Source organism: Lytechinus variegatus, chromosome 18, assembly GCF_018143015.1.
Source record: "Lytechinus variegatus isolate NC3 chromosome 18, Lvar_3.0, whole genome shotgun sequence".
In the NCBI taxonomy this organism is placed as follows: domain Eukaryota; kingdom Metazoa; phylum Echinodermata; class Echinoidea; order Temnopleuroida; family Toxopneustidae; genus Lytechinus; species Lytechinus variegatus.
The window spans coordinates 24,290,634-24,308,158 of NC_054757.1; the positions used below are offsets into that span (position 1 = coordinate 24,290,634).

Below are 17,525 nucleotides of genomic sequence, written 5' to 3' on the forward strand. Positions count from 1 at the left end.
TGTCCCCCCCCCCCCCCCCATCTTAACAGCAATATCAATTTATTGCCCACATCTCAAAATGCTGGCTGCTAAAGTCCTTAATCTGGTCTTGAACAATATAAATGTAATCTGACCTGACCTACATGTACTTACTGGCCACTTATCCATTATCCATGACCTTTGCCCATTCTCTGAGATTGAGTTCATTCTGAGGACACTTCAACACATAAACAAACTGACCTCATAGTGATAGAGAGACTCAATTTCTCTTTTTACAAAAATCCTAATTTTGTATTTTAAACTCTGTATTTTTACAATGCCGTTTAAATACTCAAAATCATGTAAAAACATAGGCCTACAAGTACATTTTGGTCAAATGGAGCAGCAGTATTCATTGTATTGGTAATGACTATTAAAGGTACATGTAGGCTACATGTGTAGATGGCAAGCAGATCCCCTCCCCCCCCCCCCCCCATTCCAATCCTGATCTGCAGAAGGGTTTGGCTAGAGTTAAAATGTACTCTCATCAGAATCTCATGTATAATTTGATTTCTAAAATAATTAAATGACTACTTTGTAGTTCATTTTCAATGTGTATGATTTCCAAAATTCTATGTTACATGTACCTGTATTTTATAAACTCAGAACTACATTTCAAGGTTCTCCTCTCTCTTTCTGCATCATGGAGGAATAGAGGCCTTGTCAGAATAAATATGATATGTTCATTTCACTGACCTTCTATGAGGTCAAGACTGTGTCCATACATAGCCATGAACACTTCACATAGCTGAGCAAACCAAGGCCAGGCTATCCATATCAACAAACTGACTCACTTACATGTATCAGTCCAGTCTGATACTGTGTCATACCAGTAGGTCCATGGTCATACAGATTTGCCTATTTACATCAACTTGTACATGTACTTGATGACAGTAGGCAGCAGCCTACATACAAAATATTATATAGCGCATCAAAGTCTTTATAAAATTACATTGTAATTTCTATCTTGAAACATCATTTTCACTGGAAGAGTAGGAAGACATCAAAATAAAATAAAAGTTATACATGTATAAAACATACATATACATGTATATGAGAATGGACTAGATGTATTGTAATGCTTTGCATTGCATGGGTTCTCCAGGGCTTTCAATCTTTGATCAAAAAATATTATTCTTCACAAACTTGCTCTCTCGTGTAAGTAAATGTAGACCTATTTTATGTGGTGTACCATAGGGATCATTAATTGGCCCACTTTTATTTATTGCCAATAATACTTAAAATCACTCAAACATTTATTTGGACTAATCCTACCAATGCAATTTTTGTTTAAAGCATTAACAAAATTTGTAACAATACATATTGTATGTACTGTATGGAATAATAAAGGAAACCACATTTGATGACCATACTGTACATGTACATGTAGCACATACCCAAACATATTTATTACACTAATTATTGGCAAACTCAATAGAATACTTATTTATGCAACAAGTGTTTTACAGTGTACTCATATATTCTACACCCACACTTAAACACACTTTATCATGTAAATGCCCCCCCCCCCCCTTTCAAAGAGCCAAACTACATGTACATGTACACTGTACATAAAATGTATTTAAATGACAATAGCAGCATACATGTAATGTACAAGACCACTGGAACAATAAGTAACAGCAGGGCTGAGTTACAGGTTTTATTTTAGAATATTTCATTCTTGTTATTAATCATCCTCCCACATGGAATATACTGGCCTGCTGTCATATTATTTCCTCTGAGAATGTATTAAAAAACATGTTGGATTTATCCTTGGTTTGGGTCATGTGACGTCTAAGAACATGGATTAATCACAACATCATGGCAATGACCAACTACAGTGTATCCTTGGCCCACTATCAGGTTGTTTTTAAAGGACAAGTCCACCCCAACAAAAAGTTGATCAAATAAAAAGAGAAAAATCCAACAAGCATACTGCTGAAAATTTCATCAAAGTCAGATGTACATTCGTAAAAGAAGATATTTATGACATTTTTAAATTTCACTTAATTTCACAAAACAGTTATATGCACATCCTAGTCTTTATGAAAATGAGGGGACCAATGATGTCATCCACTCACTTATTCTTTTGTACTTTATTCTAAGAAATATGAAATATTTCTATTTTTCCCCTCTTTATCATGTGAAGGAAAGTTTTATTCCTCCCTGAACATCTGAAATTACCATTGTTTTAACATTTTATGGTTCAGTCAACTTGGTGCTTCTTGTCATATTTAGAAAAATTGAAATATTGTATAACTCAATAAAAAAACAAAAGAAATAGTGAGGGACATCTTCGACTCTCTCTCATTTAGATGTCACTGATTTGTGCATATATTTTTGTGAAAAATATTGAGGATATTGTGTCTGTATTATGTTGGCGAAGAACAATAAATGGGTAAATTGGTACCAGTAGGAAGTAATTCCTTAAAAAGCTGTGTGCGCTATGAACGCCTAGCTTAGCCGGGTAATATAGGGTAGCACCTTGAGCACCTAACAAGGTGGATATGTGCGCATTATAAATACCGGTACCCTATGTTATTATTATTATTAAAAAACAAGATGGCGGTGTAAACATGAACAAGTCCCCCCCCCTGTCTTATCATAATATTTTTCTCATTTTTTAAAATGCATTCTTGTTTAAAAATGAAATATTGTAGAAATGTCGGAAATGAAGTTATTTCCCACATGATTTAGGGCTACATTGTAGATCTTTTACAAGGAAAGTAGAAATCTTGGGGGCAAAAGTTTCATTTTTTTTTGGTACAGCACATGAATGGGGCGCAATCCCTTGCTCTGTGGAGATTAAGCCTTTGTTGTAGGAGAATGATTTTTACTCTCCAGGAGCCTCCTGGCTAGATGTTGGCCAAGCGAACATTCTAAAATTTGTTAAAATTTCAATTCTGAATGGTACAATACTGTAGATTGAAACCACTATAGTGTCTATAGCCTCACAATTTAATCAAAAGAAGGGAATACACTCAATAATCGTGCATTATAAATCTATTTTTGTATAAAATAAAGAAGATACTGTAGTTCAGATATTTACTCATTACAGCCCCACCTCTTGCATGGAGTGCTTATTGTTCTCTGCAATAGTGAGATATCCTTTGTGTTTCTTTTGACCACAGTCCCCAGCATCAAACACCACAACAATAACACTGTTTCAAGGAAAATGTGTGGAGTGATAACCTTTGGGAACTAAAGGTTTCATTATTGGCCTATGACTAACCCTTCCATTGACAAGGAAAGGGCTTTCTTCCACTTTATGTGCACAAATGTGGTTTCCAAGATATTCCTTTGTTTTTGGAGCTGTATAAAGCTTGTACAAGAGGACCGACCACATGGGCACAAATGCTTTGTTACAAGTTTAATATTGTATACATTGATACAGGTACACTATACAGGTACATGTACCTCAGTATCCTGAGGTAATATACTTTAAAGAAAAAATAGGTTGACACATGCACAGTATGGAGTAAATGACATGATTGTGCACGAATGATTAGAACATACCCAAACATTTGATTTTTGTTAAAATCTTAATCTAATTTTTGTTTATCAACCCCGGTACATAAATTATGAAATGGTACACTTGTTTGGTGTCCTATTGTGCATGTATGCACAAAAGTTCATGGGCTTTGCAATGTAATGTACATGTTATTCATATTTCAATTTAACCAATATTTTTATAAATTTGAATCCTTGTACTGGGCTTCTGAAAATCACCTCAGCAAAAAAATTGTATGCCGCCTGGAAGTTCAAAAGCCATGTGGAATATTACGAATCCCATTGTTAATGCTTTAGAACCCATCAGTAAGCATGAATTTTAAGAGTTGCAGCTTCTTCAAGTCTTTAAACAATTCCCTGTTCTGATTGCACAATTCTATGCTTGTACATGTAGGCCTGTACACGCACTTTATATATTCAGACTTCCAAATCAAATAGCAGGCCTTCTTTCAATACTTTTTCCAAGTAGTTAGGACTATCATGAAACTTGATTTGAGAGCAAATTAGAGATTACATACAGTGTACATATGTACACTACCTGTCACAATTCTTTGACTACCTGTTTACCTGTTTCACCAGAGAACAATAGATTTGTAAATTGTGTTTCAATGCACGTGTACACTTGTATGGAGTACTGCATGAGAAAAAAACTTTCAAAATAATCATATGATGTAGTATATTTTAGAATTTTCATCTCATACAGTTTATAGTGCATTGAATAATATAAAATCTGAAGAGAAGAGATGCTATCTACACTTGTACTTGGTGTATCAATTAAATAATCTGTTCTGCCGAATGGGACTACAGAAGGAAATAGAGAGCTTACACTCCTCGGAAGGAAGTAAGACCCTGGCTACCTATATCCTGTACAACCGCTATTTAACGAGCTTTGGGAAGGATGGAGTAGAAAAGGAAATAGATGCAGGTTATAAAAGAAACGGCACCTACATGTATCCTTCATCAAAGTTCAGTAAAGCCATTGAAAAATGACCCCATCAAAATGAAATAAACATAAATACACATGTATTTTACATGTACATGCAAACTGTAGTACCTCGTCAGTCATTCAATTTCAATTAAAGTCGTACTGGTATGTTAACTTATGAAAAGCTTTATGAAATGTGTAGATATGTATGTAAAATATGCCTGGCAAATGTTTTCCATCCTCATATGATTGATATAATTACCTTCTGTTAACGATGAAGAGATTCCAGTGGCTGGCGGGACAGCAGACGTCAATCTGTCTCCTCCTCCTGTTCCGTTGCTGTTTTTCTTCCATCCTCTCCAGTTATTATTACATACACTCTCTGCCTCACTCACCCAAGAACATAATGAATCTTCCTCAAACCTATCGCTATCCTCAAATGAAAACTGATCTCCTTGGTCATCCCAGTCATATATAAAATCCATTCTACAAACACGGCGTATATTTACGCTTGGAGTAATTTAAAATGACAGACCTATTACGGGTTTACTTTCCCCTTAGTCTTCATGTAAACAGTACAAATGTAGTTTCTTAAGCTCTTCAATTTTCAGATAAATCAGGAAAAATAGACGAAGCTTTAAAAATAAAGGATGGACTCAAAAAGTTTGTTAATTCTCCAATGAAATCATATTTTCTGTCATGTAAATGGGGAAACCCGGTCGAAAACACCTATAAATCTACAAATAAATGAAGCAAATTGAGGCAGAATCAAGACCAGTAGATCTACAGATCAGCTGCAGTTCTTCGCCTGTGCTGTGAAACCTGCACTTTGCTGCCGATCCCTTTCTTTGTCAGGATTGCTTCTGACTGTGTTGTGATCCTCATTCGGTGTGTGTAGTGTGTGTTCCACTGGCACTGACTCCGTCCAGACAAAAAAAAGGATCTCGCTCGTCATAAATTCACTGCTACACTCAAGAGATCATTCGCTTTCAATCCTACTTTGATCTGGATAAAGTCCTACAGCATCGGGAAACACATCCATACTAGTAATTTTAATATTTCAGTTAAAGACGCGAATATTTCCCTTGTTCTTTCATTTGACTCCCGAGTCCGTACACTGTCTTACTACATTGATCACAGCTGTTCAATGGACGTCGGACGTAAACAACACACATTATAGGAATCGGCAATCATCGGAAAATATCCGAATATATTCGGATTATACAGGCTCGAGCAATATTCATCTACAAAATTAAACATTTTTTTTTCATGTAGCTTAAAAGATCACTAAATCATTTTTGATTTTTATTAGCTTATTCAAAAATTATATTTTCGTGTTTTTTAAAGATGTACAATTTTCCAATATGTTATTATAGCCCTGTGTATTTTATTCACTCTTTTCGATCCAAGTAGCCGGATTTACTAGAGTAATGAAATATTTTATCATTTAAAATCCCTTGAAATCCACTACGAACACTTATGGAATAAGAATTTATTCTTACGAATTGAATCGCATGCTTATTTTTGGTCATCACCATGAATTTTAATGGTTTTATCAGTCGTATTAGTCCATATATGGTCCTCCGAATAAGTTACATATTACCCTCTGTGCGATGAATGTTTATCTTGTATATGTTTTGTACATGAACTAGTGTTGCTGGACGTCCGAATATGGACGTCCATAAAAACAACCCACACACGTTATTCAGTTTGGTGTTAGACATTAAAAATGGTCGAATATCAATTAGGCCCATGCGCCTAATGCTATAATAGAATATAGGCCTAGTGGGGAGTAGAATTGGGGCTCTTGCTTACCAATTATGTTGTATCTTGTGCATGCATTGATTCAGGTCCGCTAACCCAGCCCGCAAAGCGTGCTGGAGCCCAGCCCCAGGACTCGACCGTGCAAAACGAGGGACACACTGCGGTAGATTGGGGTCTCAATAGTAATCGTAATGTGGTAACAGAAACTATGCACTTACCATGATTATAATAATTAATAGATGAAGGTCCATCGTGACACAAATCCTGACATCGAGGCACAGACATGACAAGTGGAACTTCAAAAAAACAAGTTCTGTGCCTGTGGCGATACGAGGTAACCCAGGGTTGGGAAAGCCGGTCCGGCGCCCAGGAGCTTACCGTGTATTTACCCATACTCACGGGACAAGGGTAGATTATGGTCAACATAGTACTGTAGCAAGATAAATTGTAAAAACAGAAATAATGCACTTACCATGAATGATTATATATGATATGGATGAAGGTCTAACGAGTGGTAGAATCCTGACATCGATGCACAGACTGGAACCTCAAAAAACCAAAAAGTTCTCTCCTACCCCAGTCTCGATCAGCCATTTTGTTATGATTCACAACAAAAACGGATCGAGACTGGGGAGGAGAGAACTTTTCAGTTTTTTGAGGTTTCAGTCTGTGCCTCGACGTCAGGATTCAACCACTCGTTATACCTTCATCCATATAATCATGGTAAGTGCACAATTTCTGTTTTTACAATTTATCTTGCTAGATATTTTGACCATAAAACACGCTAGTCCCGCGCGTATGGTCAAATACACGGTAAGCCCCTGGGTTAGGCGTTGTGTTGATATGGACTGAAGTTATGCGACTAAAAAATTCTCATGCGCCATGCTGACAGTTTCTTCGCCACATGTTCGCATGATTTGGTTGCTAACTCCATATCAACATTACGGCGCACAGCGAAACCAAGCGAATCATGAAGCGATGTCTACGGATTAGATCAATGGCGTCGAGATCGAAGCCGAAATACAGCCGTTTCCGATCACGATATTTTGAGAAGCAGTGGGTATATTAACATCGAAATGTGACTGAGAGACTTGTCATGATATTTAGCCTGGCCTGGAGGCTTCTGTTCTGGGGAGTAAAAGTCATCTACTAACACGTAGGCTTACTCCCCATTAAGCCTGGTACGACAAAGCATAGGCACACATGCAGGCGAGTATTTGGAGACAAAATACTTGATTTGTTTAACTTATCACAATTTTGTAAAAGGAAAAGAAGTTCATTTCCCCCCATTAGGCTTATAAGATTATTTTACACGAAAAAATAATACAAGTATTAAGAAAAATCATGTAAGAAGATGAGCAGATACTCACCGATGATCTTGTCGCCATATTTCCGTCTTTGTTCGTAGCCTAGTTTCAAGACAGGTATAAGAGAGGGTGACGATATCATGATCAGTGCAAATTCATTGAATTGTAAAATACTTGCATTGGCTAATGCAAGTATTTTACAATTCACGATATTCATCGGCCAATTGAAGGTGTTTTAAATTTTTTTTATTTGCTCTGCTCATGGTATCGTCGCGCTCTCTTATACCCGTCTTGTAACTAGGCTATGAACAAAGACTGAATTTTCTAATTTTTACAGTAAAATTTATTTTTTATGATGGACAGGTTACACTATGAAGGGCATCAGGCATGAAATGATAACTAACCTGAGTAATACATTTTTTTCCATTTAATTGCAGAATATGGCGCCACGTAGAGGGAAGGTGCAAAAGCAAGAAGTGCAGGTCAACCTTGGCCCCCAGGTTCCAGAGGGAGAGAATGTGTTTGGGGTTGCCCATATCTTTGCCTCATTCAACGACACATTTGTTCATGTGACTGATCTGTCTGGCAGGTAAGATGCTCTTTCTCACAGGGAAAGTCACATTAAATTAAGAGTGGGCTATAAATGGGTGATTTTTGGTTTTAATGTGGAAACAGTTTTTTTGTGTTCCTTTTACCTTAACTCAACATGAAATGACAATATTTTTTGTCTCGGGTCCGAGAAAAAAGTGTGCCAAGCCAAAATCCAAAATGGCCGCCCAAAACCCCCCAAAATCACAGTTTTGGCCACAACTTCTTTATTTGGTGGTCTCTTTCTCTGGTTTTGGTGGCTATTCATATGTGTTTGGGGTAGGCAATTTGTTTTTCCTATAATTAGTACTTTTAAACCATTATTTGTAGAGTTAAAAGGTAATTATACCTAAATTTTCCAATTTTTATAGCCTTTTTTTCAGCCAAAAAGCAGGTTTTATCGTCCTGGTGTTCTTGGATTTTAGATGGTTCGAGGTCAACAATAGAAAGCACCTTCATAGAGCTATATCGCTTTTATTCCTCTTCTATGGGTTTTACGGATATTTGTGAAATATATCTTATTAAATGAAAAAATGTTTATTATCTGTAGGGGCTATACAGTATACAATGTACTGTTACTGTACATACTACACTGCATATATATCCATGCATTGACCACCATGACATATGACAAGGCCTGTATATAAACTATAGTGTCATACATTAGAAATAAGCTCCTAAGGTTTAAAATTAAATTGTGAATTGTGAATTTGATTGCTTGTCAGCTGATATACATGATGAAACCAGCAACGTTAATTGCACATAAAAATATCACATATATATCATATATGTACATCACATATCTAGCCATATCTTCTTCATTTGGAGGCTTCTTTTAACCTGGTTGTGGTGTCTAACTGGCCTATGTTTATGGGGTCAGGTAACTATCATGGTAATATTGATCAACAGCCAATCAGAACCAAGGATTCCATCTACTAGTTACCATTAAGTTAACATAATGGTAAATTTTTATGCAACGGGGCCCAGAATAGCTACAGTGTAAATGCCATGATGTGGGGTTAATTACCTTTCTCCGCCCCCTGAATTAGAATATTTGACAAAACATGTCCTCAGTTTCTGAGACAAAACATATCTTCAATTTCTGAGGCATCTTATTCTAAACCTAAGAGCTCATTTCTACAAATGTACATGTATAACACTGTAGTTTATACAGGCCTTGTCATGGTGGCCAATGCATTTATGCAGTGCAGTATGTACAGTACATTGTATACTGTATAGCCCCTATGGATAATTAACATTTTTTTTATTTAATAAGATATATTTCACAAATATCCGTAAAACTCATAGTAGAGGAATAAAAGCGACATAGCTCTATGAAGGTGCTTCCTATTGTTGACCTCGTACCATCTAAAATCCAAGAATCCCAGGACGATAAAACCTGCTTTTTTGGCTGAAAAAAGGCTATAAAAATTGGGAAATTTAGGTATAATTACCTTTTAACTCTACAAATAATGGTTTAAAAGTACTAATTATAGGAAAAACAAATTGCCTACCCCCAAACACATATGAATAGACACCAAAACCAAAGAAAAAGACCACCAAATAAAGAAGTTGTTGCCAAAATTGTGATTTTTCGGGGTTTTGGCGGCCATTTTGGATTTTGGCCCGGCACACTTTTTTCTCGGACCCGAGAGAAAAAATATTGTCATTTCATGTTGAGATACATTACAAGGAATAAAAAAAAACTGTTCCCATATTGAAATTACAAAAGTATTTTTGACCCATGTATAGCCCACTCCTAATTAAATTTCCTATATTGAATAGGGTAAGAGTTCCATATGCACCCCCACTAAAATTGAAAATACAAACATAGAGAATGTTCAGAATTATATATCTAGCCCTAATATAGAACATATATGATGGGGGAGTGGAAATTTATACCAAAATATTACTTTATTCCGTCAAATTTTGAGCAGGATCTAGTGCGTGTAATTGTCCATAGACATTGGTTTATTTAGTCAGTAAAGGGTCTGTGAGTCTAGACTAGTTGAACTATTGGCTGATAATTGTTAAAGGACAAGTCCACCCCAACAAAAACTTGATTTTAATAAAAAGAGAAAAATTCAACAAGCATAACACTGAGAATTTCATCAAAATCGGATGTAAAATAAGAAAGTTATGACATTTCAAAGTTTCGCTTCATTTTACAAAAACAGTTATATGAACGAGCCAGCTACATCCAAATGAGAGAGTCGATGATGTCATTCACTCACTGTTTCTTTTGTTTTTTATTGTTTGAAATATGAAATATTTTGATTTTATCGTCATTGTCATGTGAAATGAAGTTTCATTCCTCCCTGAACACGTGGAATTCAATTATTTTATCATTTTGTGCTTCAGGCAAGGAGGTCCCAATCTTCAAATTCGTAAAAATTGAAATATTGTATAATTCAAATAATAAAAAACAAAAGAAATAGTGAGTGAGTGACATCATCAACTCTCTCATTCGGATGTAACTGGCTCGTTCATATAACTATTTTGATGAAATCTTCAGCATTGTGCTTGTCTGATTTTTCTCTATGGATACAAATCAACATTTTTCTGAGGTGGACTTGACCTTTAAAAAACCCCTTTGGGTATTAGCGCTTCTTGCTAGCATAGCGGGAAGAGGTCTTGATGGCAGATAAAACGAGGTGAGTTCGAGTCCCAACTAAGGTAAGCAAGAGTGAAAAATGATAGAAAAATCTGAAGTGAACAAATCAGAAGTCTCAACAATCTTTTTGTCATTTTTGGTGGGGGTTGCATATGGAACTTTTTCCTTGAATAAGCTTGTGTTATAAGTTGACCTTCACTAAGTCAAATATGAGGCAATTCTTATAATTTATTGTGCACTATGTACATGTAACTCATATTTATGATCAATTTTTCTACTCCTTTTTGCTGGGTAAGTTTATGATAATATTGTTATAGAAGTGTGATTTTTATGGTAATTTCAGGGAAACCATCGCCAGGGTTACTGGTGGTATGAAGGTAAAGGCTGATCGTGATGAAGCTTCACCATACGCTGCCATGTTGGCTGCCCAGGATGTTGCTGTCAGATGCAAAGACCTTGGTATCACAGCTCTTCATATCAAGCTCAGGGCAACAGGAGGAAACAAGACCAAGACCCCTGGACCTGGTGCTCAGTCAGCTCTCCGTGCCCTGGCGCGCTCTGGCATGAAGATTGGTCGCATTGGTAAGAACCCTCTAAAATTCTCTAGTTGGCTGTTAGGTGGTATATTGTGAAACTTAGTGAAGGATTATCCATCTCCCTGCTGGTACAGTATCAGGGCTGACGGTGAATAAGGTCTACTGATATGATATTCGTCTCTTTTTTTTTGGGGGGGGGTATGTGACCACTAAGAAAAGATTATGACATTGGAGTAAATAAAATACTTTCAAAATAAACACCAAAAGCTGATGGGGGGAAAGTATATGCAAATGGTACAACAAATCTCCAAGGCCCATTGGGGGTATCAAGGCCAGACAATAGGGTATCCATTACCATGGCCTTGGATTTGAGCCTTGTATTGTGTTGACAATTACAACCAAAGATAAAGAACAGGAAGTGCTTAATTAGTGGACCATGTTGGATGACAATAAGAGTGAGACCCCTTCCCTTCCTCTCCACTGTCATAGTTCTATAGAGATATAATCAATCTTTTGTCACCTTTGCTGAACTGCTAAGAGTCCAAAGTTTTGAAAAGACATTTGATTTCAGAATTCAATTCTCTCTAGAAAGTAGGTACATGTAAATGTGAGACTGGTAATTCTTATCATTTGTTAATCAGTTACGAACTATCAAAAAGTTACACCTAGCTGTAGCCAAGCTCGCTCAATGAGGTATTCTTTTTTTCATAGTTTGGGTTTGAACAAAGACAAAATCAGATATCATTTATTTTGGTGGTTGTTATTGAATTTATTTGATTGAATAACACTTTTGAAGAGCTGGAAAGGACACATTTCAGCATTTTAACATTGTGAATCATATTTTCAAATAGTCAAATATGTAAACACATTGTGAACCCATAATGTCAAGGTGTCCATAGTAGGGGGAGACCGGGGTTAGTTGGAACATGGGGTATGTTGAAACATTGTAATTTTCTTTAGAGCCTGTAAAATAAATTTATGCAATACTGCCCTCAATTTATTGCTATTAATAATACAACAATGTTGAATCATTATTGCAATAAATTGAGGGCAGTATTGCATAAATTTATTTCACAGGCATTAAAGAAAATTACATTGTTTCAACTTACCCCATGTTCCAACTAACCCCGGTCTCCCCTATACAATCCAACAGTGTGAATTACATCTTCACATAGTCTTCTCATGAACACACTATGTGATACTGTTCTTTCCTGTAGGGAGTGTCATTTCATTGGATAATGAAATTTTGGAACAAGTGAGATGTGTGAAAGCAGAAAAATGCTAGTAAAAGATTGAGTAAAATTGGACATACAGTCAGAAAGTTATGAACATTTGAATGTTGTGAAGAAATCTTCTTAACGCCACCTATGTAAGGAGATCAACAAGAACTGTGATGGTACGACTCTCCTTTGGACTCTGAAAAGTGAAAATGTACTTTTGCACATTCTAACGATAAGGACAAATAATGCATCCATGATATGATGTAGAACCTGTATTACATTCCCTCTCATGAAAAAGAACACCTGATGTTGTGATTGTAGCTAACAGCAAAAATTAAATGAGGTACAGAGAACTAAAGTAATGGGAAACTAAAGTTGTAGGTATGTAGCTTTACCAATCTCCCAATTGAGGATCTACATTCGCATAGCATTAGTGTTTCCAATATTTAAATACTTATTTATTTTTCATTCAATCTTCCTCAAACTTCTGTTAATCTGTTTCTTTGTTTTTTCTTCTTTGCCTTTTTTTTTCTCTTGAAGTAATTCTCCATTTTTTTTTCCTAAAAAAAAGAATAGATTTCAAAGACTAGGTTATCATGTGTATGGCAGTAACTATATGTAACTAGCTAGCAAAGTAATTTGAGTCCATCGCAATTTGTGTATTGATTTATTTCTTTGCTTTGGGGCAATTCTATGAAATAAATGGATACAACCCCTTATATATTGGATCTTCCTGAATTGATTTGTCACTGCTTACAAGGTCATACGGCAATGCATCTTGAACTCGCCCCCATTTGTGTTATGTCCCCTAAATCTTATGACAGCGCACTTATACCATGGTCACATTTGATCTACGGCGGCCGTATGGCGAGTCGAAAACAGCCGTTTCAACATTTTTTGTACCAACTACATATAGGTGGTTTTAATTGAAATTAAAACGGCTGTTGTCGACTCGCCGTACGGCCGCGGTAGATCAAATGTGACCAAGGTATTATCAATATATAAATGGTCATAACTTAAAAAATATTCACCATATCCATACAAAAGTATACCTTATCTGAAAGGAAATTTCATGAGGATTCCAAAAATGAGGGCCTTATGAATGAAAATGTCCATATTTTAGGACCCCCTGAATACATTATGTCCGACGTCCTTTTTAGTTTTCTCTTTGCCTGTCCCATTGATTAGTTACATGTATAAGATTTGTAATGCTCAAGAATTCCCTTCCAAATGATATACAACTTACAGGTATTCAATAATGTCATAAAGGTTATTTCAATGTGCAAATTCATGTTAATTTCAAATTTCGAAAACCAACATTTAAAAAAATTGACCTTAAATTTCTAATAAATCATAATTAGTTAAATTTTGTATGAAATGTGTGTAGAGGTGTATTATCATACCTGTTTTATTTAGCAGTAAAATGAGACCAAAATGAAAGGTCCAGCCCCTTGGAAACCAGTTACAACAACCTTTCTTTTATTCATTTCATGAAGCAAAATGACTCAAATTGATCATCCCTATGCTATACTCAGCTTTCAATTGACACCAATTTCATCATCATATGTCTCCATCCAACCGAAAAGTCATTAAATGTTCCTATGCGAAAATTGTTGGTGTTTTTTACAGTGTATGTTGAATTTTAGGGGGTTTTTAATTGATAATCACTAATTAAAATCACTTAATTGAAATGAATTGTAAAAGAGTGTCGGATTATTATAATACTCACTTAAGGCTTTAAAATGAGACTAAAATTAGCACCCTGTATACCAAAGTTATTCATGTTTAAAATATGAAACATGATTTTCCAATAGACTTTGTGTGTACCTCCCCCCCCCCCCCACAACCTCGCCACTTATCGTTCTAACAATCATGGTGTTGCGAATTAACATGCTATTTTGCTCATTTTTTCAGATGTGATAGAGTTATATTAAGCTTTAAGATGATACCATTGTCATGACAATATCTCTCCATTCACTGAGATATAATGTGTTAAACCGAATGAAAATTGAAAAAGCGTAACAAAACCTTTTTTGTGAGGTGAGTTCAAGGCACATAGCCATATGATTTCTTGTTATGCTCTCAAATTATAATGGATAAACGGTTGATGAAGTGATTGATATAACATTGGAGATAAAGTAGATTCATTGAGCTTCTCTTTTAATTAAAAAATGGATGTATTTTCTTTTCTATATGTATTAAACCTTGATTTTAATAAATTTCTTATTTTTGTTTTTTTCTTCCTAAATCCTATCGTTCTCTTTCTATACTCATCTCCCTCCTTCATCTTCCCTTACCCTCACATTACAGAGGATGTAACACCTATCCCATCAGACAGTACTCGTAGGAAGGGAGGTCGCCGAGGTCGCCGTCTGTAGGCTCACAACACCAAGCCACTCATCGTCGCCAATTGTAAAATATGTCTATCAAATGCATCTCAGAATAAACACCCTGAGGACACAAAAAAAACATAGAATTTGACTTCTCAAAATTGTAATAATTTTGGTTTTCTGTTTGAAACTCGATCACTGCATTCGTAGAAGACATCGTTTTGCAATTTTTCCAACCATATCAGGACCAACCAACCTGTATCAGTAATAAAAGCTGATTTGTTGTTTACAACCGTAGTTAAGTACTCGGGTTTATACTTTTTATTGCCTTTGAGCATGTTGGTGAAAGCTTTTGGCTATTGTTATTCTTTGGTTGAGTCATACAAATAGGCACATCCCAGAAATTAGCTTAGTGTTATTGTATTAAAAAAAAATTGTGCCCAATCGGAATTCATTGTGCATATTATTTGGTTGGAATTACAGAATGGTTGAATGAATGTAAAAGCAATGTCTTTCTATGAGCAGACTGTTTATTTCATGCTACTGTAGCAGAGGAGAGCCATAGGGGCTGCTATTTCAATGGCAATGATGACATGTGGGAGTGTGAGAAATTAATAATGAGCACAAGAAAGATGAGTTTATGAAATGTGATTGTAAGAAAGTACAGAGCTGCCAATTAGTAGAATTTTAACCAAATTAGTAGGATTTTAAGGGGAAAATTACTCTTAAGTATGATTTTTCACCTAGAAAAAAAGATTATTGAAACTTGAAAAAATTATGACTTTTGGTGTGTTTTTCAAAATTTTAAAGGAAATATGATTTTACTTTTCTTTAGGCTTGAAAAGCAGGATAAGAAGAAGCAAAGAATATGAATTTTTCACAATTAAAATTGGCAGCTCTGAAAGTTATAGAGTACTGAAGTGTGACGTCATGAATTTTCCAAACTTTTAGAACCAGGCCAATAATACATTGACTTCAAAGGGACTAATTATATATTAATGAGGTTATAACTCAGGCACCCATGGAAAGATTTGCACCAAAACTTGGTAGTGCAGTTATTTCATCATGCTCTCCCAAAATATGGTATCAAAATTTCTGAAGTGCAAAAAAAAAAGTTTTTTGTGACATCATCACTTTGGTACTCTAGGTGAAGGAGAATGAGACTTGCATGCTTACCTGTTGGAGTATTCCATGTTGAAAATAATCTGATCAGAATAGATGTATTCAAATCGAGATGAACAAAATTCTGAAATTTTATCAAAATTAGGAATAACAAAGTTTTGCATTATCAGAGTTAAACTGTTCTGACATCGTCGTGAATATGTAATTAGTGAGCTGATGCCATTTCCACTGCTTGTTATTTTGTATTTTATATTTATTCCAATTTTGTCCTCAAGGATGTAATGATTACATGTCAGAAAAAAAGATAATCATTGCTGCACACTTTGGGGAGATGTGTTTTACACACATGAAGTCATGATTTCATGTGAAATTTAATATATTACATCATCACCCCACCTATTACAGATTCATGCATATAACTAATCTCACAAAAAAATGGCTGAAAAAAGATAAATTTAGAAGTCAGTTGCTTTGTTATTTTTGTTTGATTTTGATGAAATTTTCAGCATTGAGCTTGATTAGTTTTTACACTGTGACCGTTTATCATTTTCAGCCTGGATGACTTCTTAGACGTCTCTTGATGTGAAAGAGAAAGATTATTTATGAATTAAGATTGCGGAAAAGTGACATTTGAAAGAGATTGAGACCAACTTTCACTTTGATAAGAAAGAGAAGGATGGATTTGTGAAATAAGATTGGTAGAAAGTTCTAGGTTTAAAGAGAATGAGACTTGTCCAGCATAGTGAAACCTTATTGCCCCCCCCCCCCATGAAAGCCAATAGGATAACACTTTTTTTCAGGTGATATAGAGATAGAGGGCATGGGAATATCGTAATTATCAGGTATAGTGAAGTGCACTGGCATACAGAAAGCCCCCCCCCAAAAAAAAAAAAAAAATTGACATTTTTCCTGTAGTGGTGTTCCACTGTACCCAGGCGCGGAACCTTGAAAAGCAAAAATTAAAATTTGTAATGTAAAAATGCCATTGAAACCGAGGTGTGCCCCTAACTGTACCAATACTGAATGTGCAAAGAGTTATCCGATATATATGAAGTTTTTGACTAAAGATACAGGGGCGGTATTCTGAACATTGTCTTTTCTCCATATTTTATCTTATCTCAGAGATATGACAAAATCGGTATTTTGGTGGATGTCATAACTTTTGTCACAAAAATTGTCATAAATTTTGTCTTTTTTCTGTAGCGCGCACCAAAAATACGCGGCTTTAAATGCGCGTAATCCTTTTATACAAGCAAAAGATATGACAAAAGTTATGACAGGGGGTAGCAGTCATAAATTTTGTCATATCTTTTAGTACCAAATATCCCGATACCCTGCCGACTGAATGTCAAGCAAATAATTATATTATTTAGATTAGATTGTGGTATTAGTTTCACTCATCTTCCATGACAATTTTCAAAATTATTTTTTCATGCTACAATTAGTTAGGCCCTACATATTTATTCCTCCTTTTTTTCTCTGTTTTCCTTACTTTCTACTTCTCCTCTAAATTCCATCACAGCTCCATGTCTCTTTTGTAATTAAGCGCATCAATATACGCGTAGTTGCGCGATGCCAGCAACTGTTTTAG

At 35.5% G+C, this 17,525-nt stretch overlaps 2 protein-coding genes across 3 annotated transcripts in view; one reads left to right on the forward strand and one right to left on the reverse strand.

Moving 5' to 3' along the window:
* The window catches only part of LOC121431717 (zinc finger SWIM domain-containing protein 8-like), a 53,785-nt gene extending 48,158 nt beyond the window's left edge, over positions 1-5,627 (reverse strand). For both annotated transcript variants that reach the window (XM_041629378.1, XM_041629377.1), the window contains exon 1: positions 4,716-5,627. In XM_041629378.1, coding sequence (XP_041485312.1) covers positions 4,716-4,938 — 223 coding nt within the window. In that variant the 5' untranslated portion in view covers positions 4,939-5,627. The remainder of the gene's footprint in view (positions 1-4,715) is intronic.
* Positions 5,628-5,820: 193 nt separating this feature from the next.
* On the forward strand, positions 5,821-14,955 carry LOC121431719 (40S ribosomal protein S14a). Its single transcript, XM_041629381.1, has 4 exons — positions 5,821-5,880; positions 7,962-8,113; positions 11,070-11,308; positions 14,793-14,955. The coding sequence occupies exons 2-4, from the start codon at positions 7,965-7,967 to the stop codon at positions 14,858-14,860; spliced, it is 456 nt and encodes a 151-aa protein (XP_041485315.1). The 5' UTR covers positions 5,821-5,880; positions 7,962-7,964; the 3' UTR covers positions 14,861-14,955.
* Positions 14,956-17,525: the final 2,570 nt, after the last annotated feature.

Bases quoted from the DNA above. Each gene is read 5' to 3' on its own strand.
- LOC121431719 (XM_041629381.1), top strand. From the start codon at position 7,965: ATGGCGCCACGTAGAGGGAAGGTGCAAAAGCAAGAAGTGCAGGTCAAC. The intron at 8,114-11,069 runs GTAAGATGCTCT...TGGTAATTTCAG, and splicing joins GTGACTGATCTGTCTGGCAG to GGAAACCATCGCCAGGGTTA. The intron at 11,309-14,792 runs GTAAGAACCCTC...CTCACATTACAG, and splicing joins CATGAAGATTGGTCGCATTG to AGGATGTAACACCTATCCCA.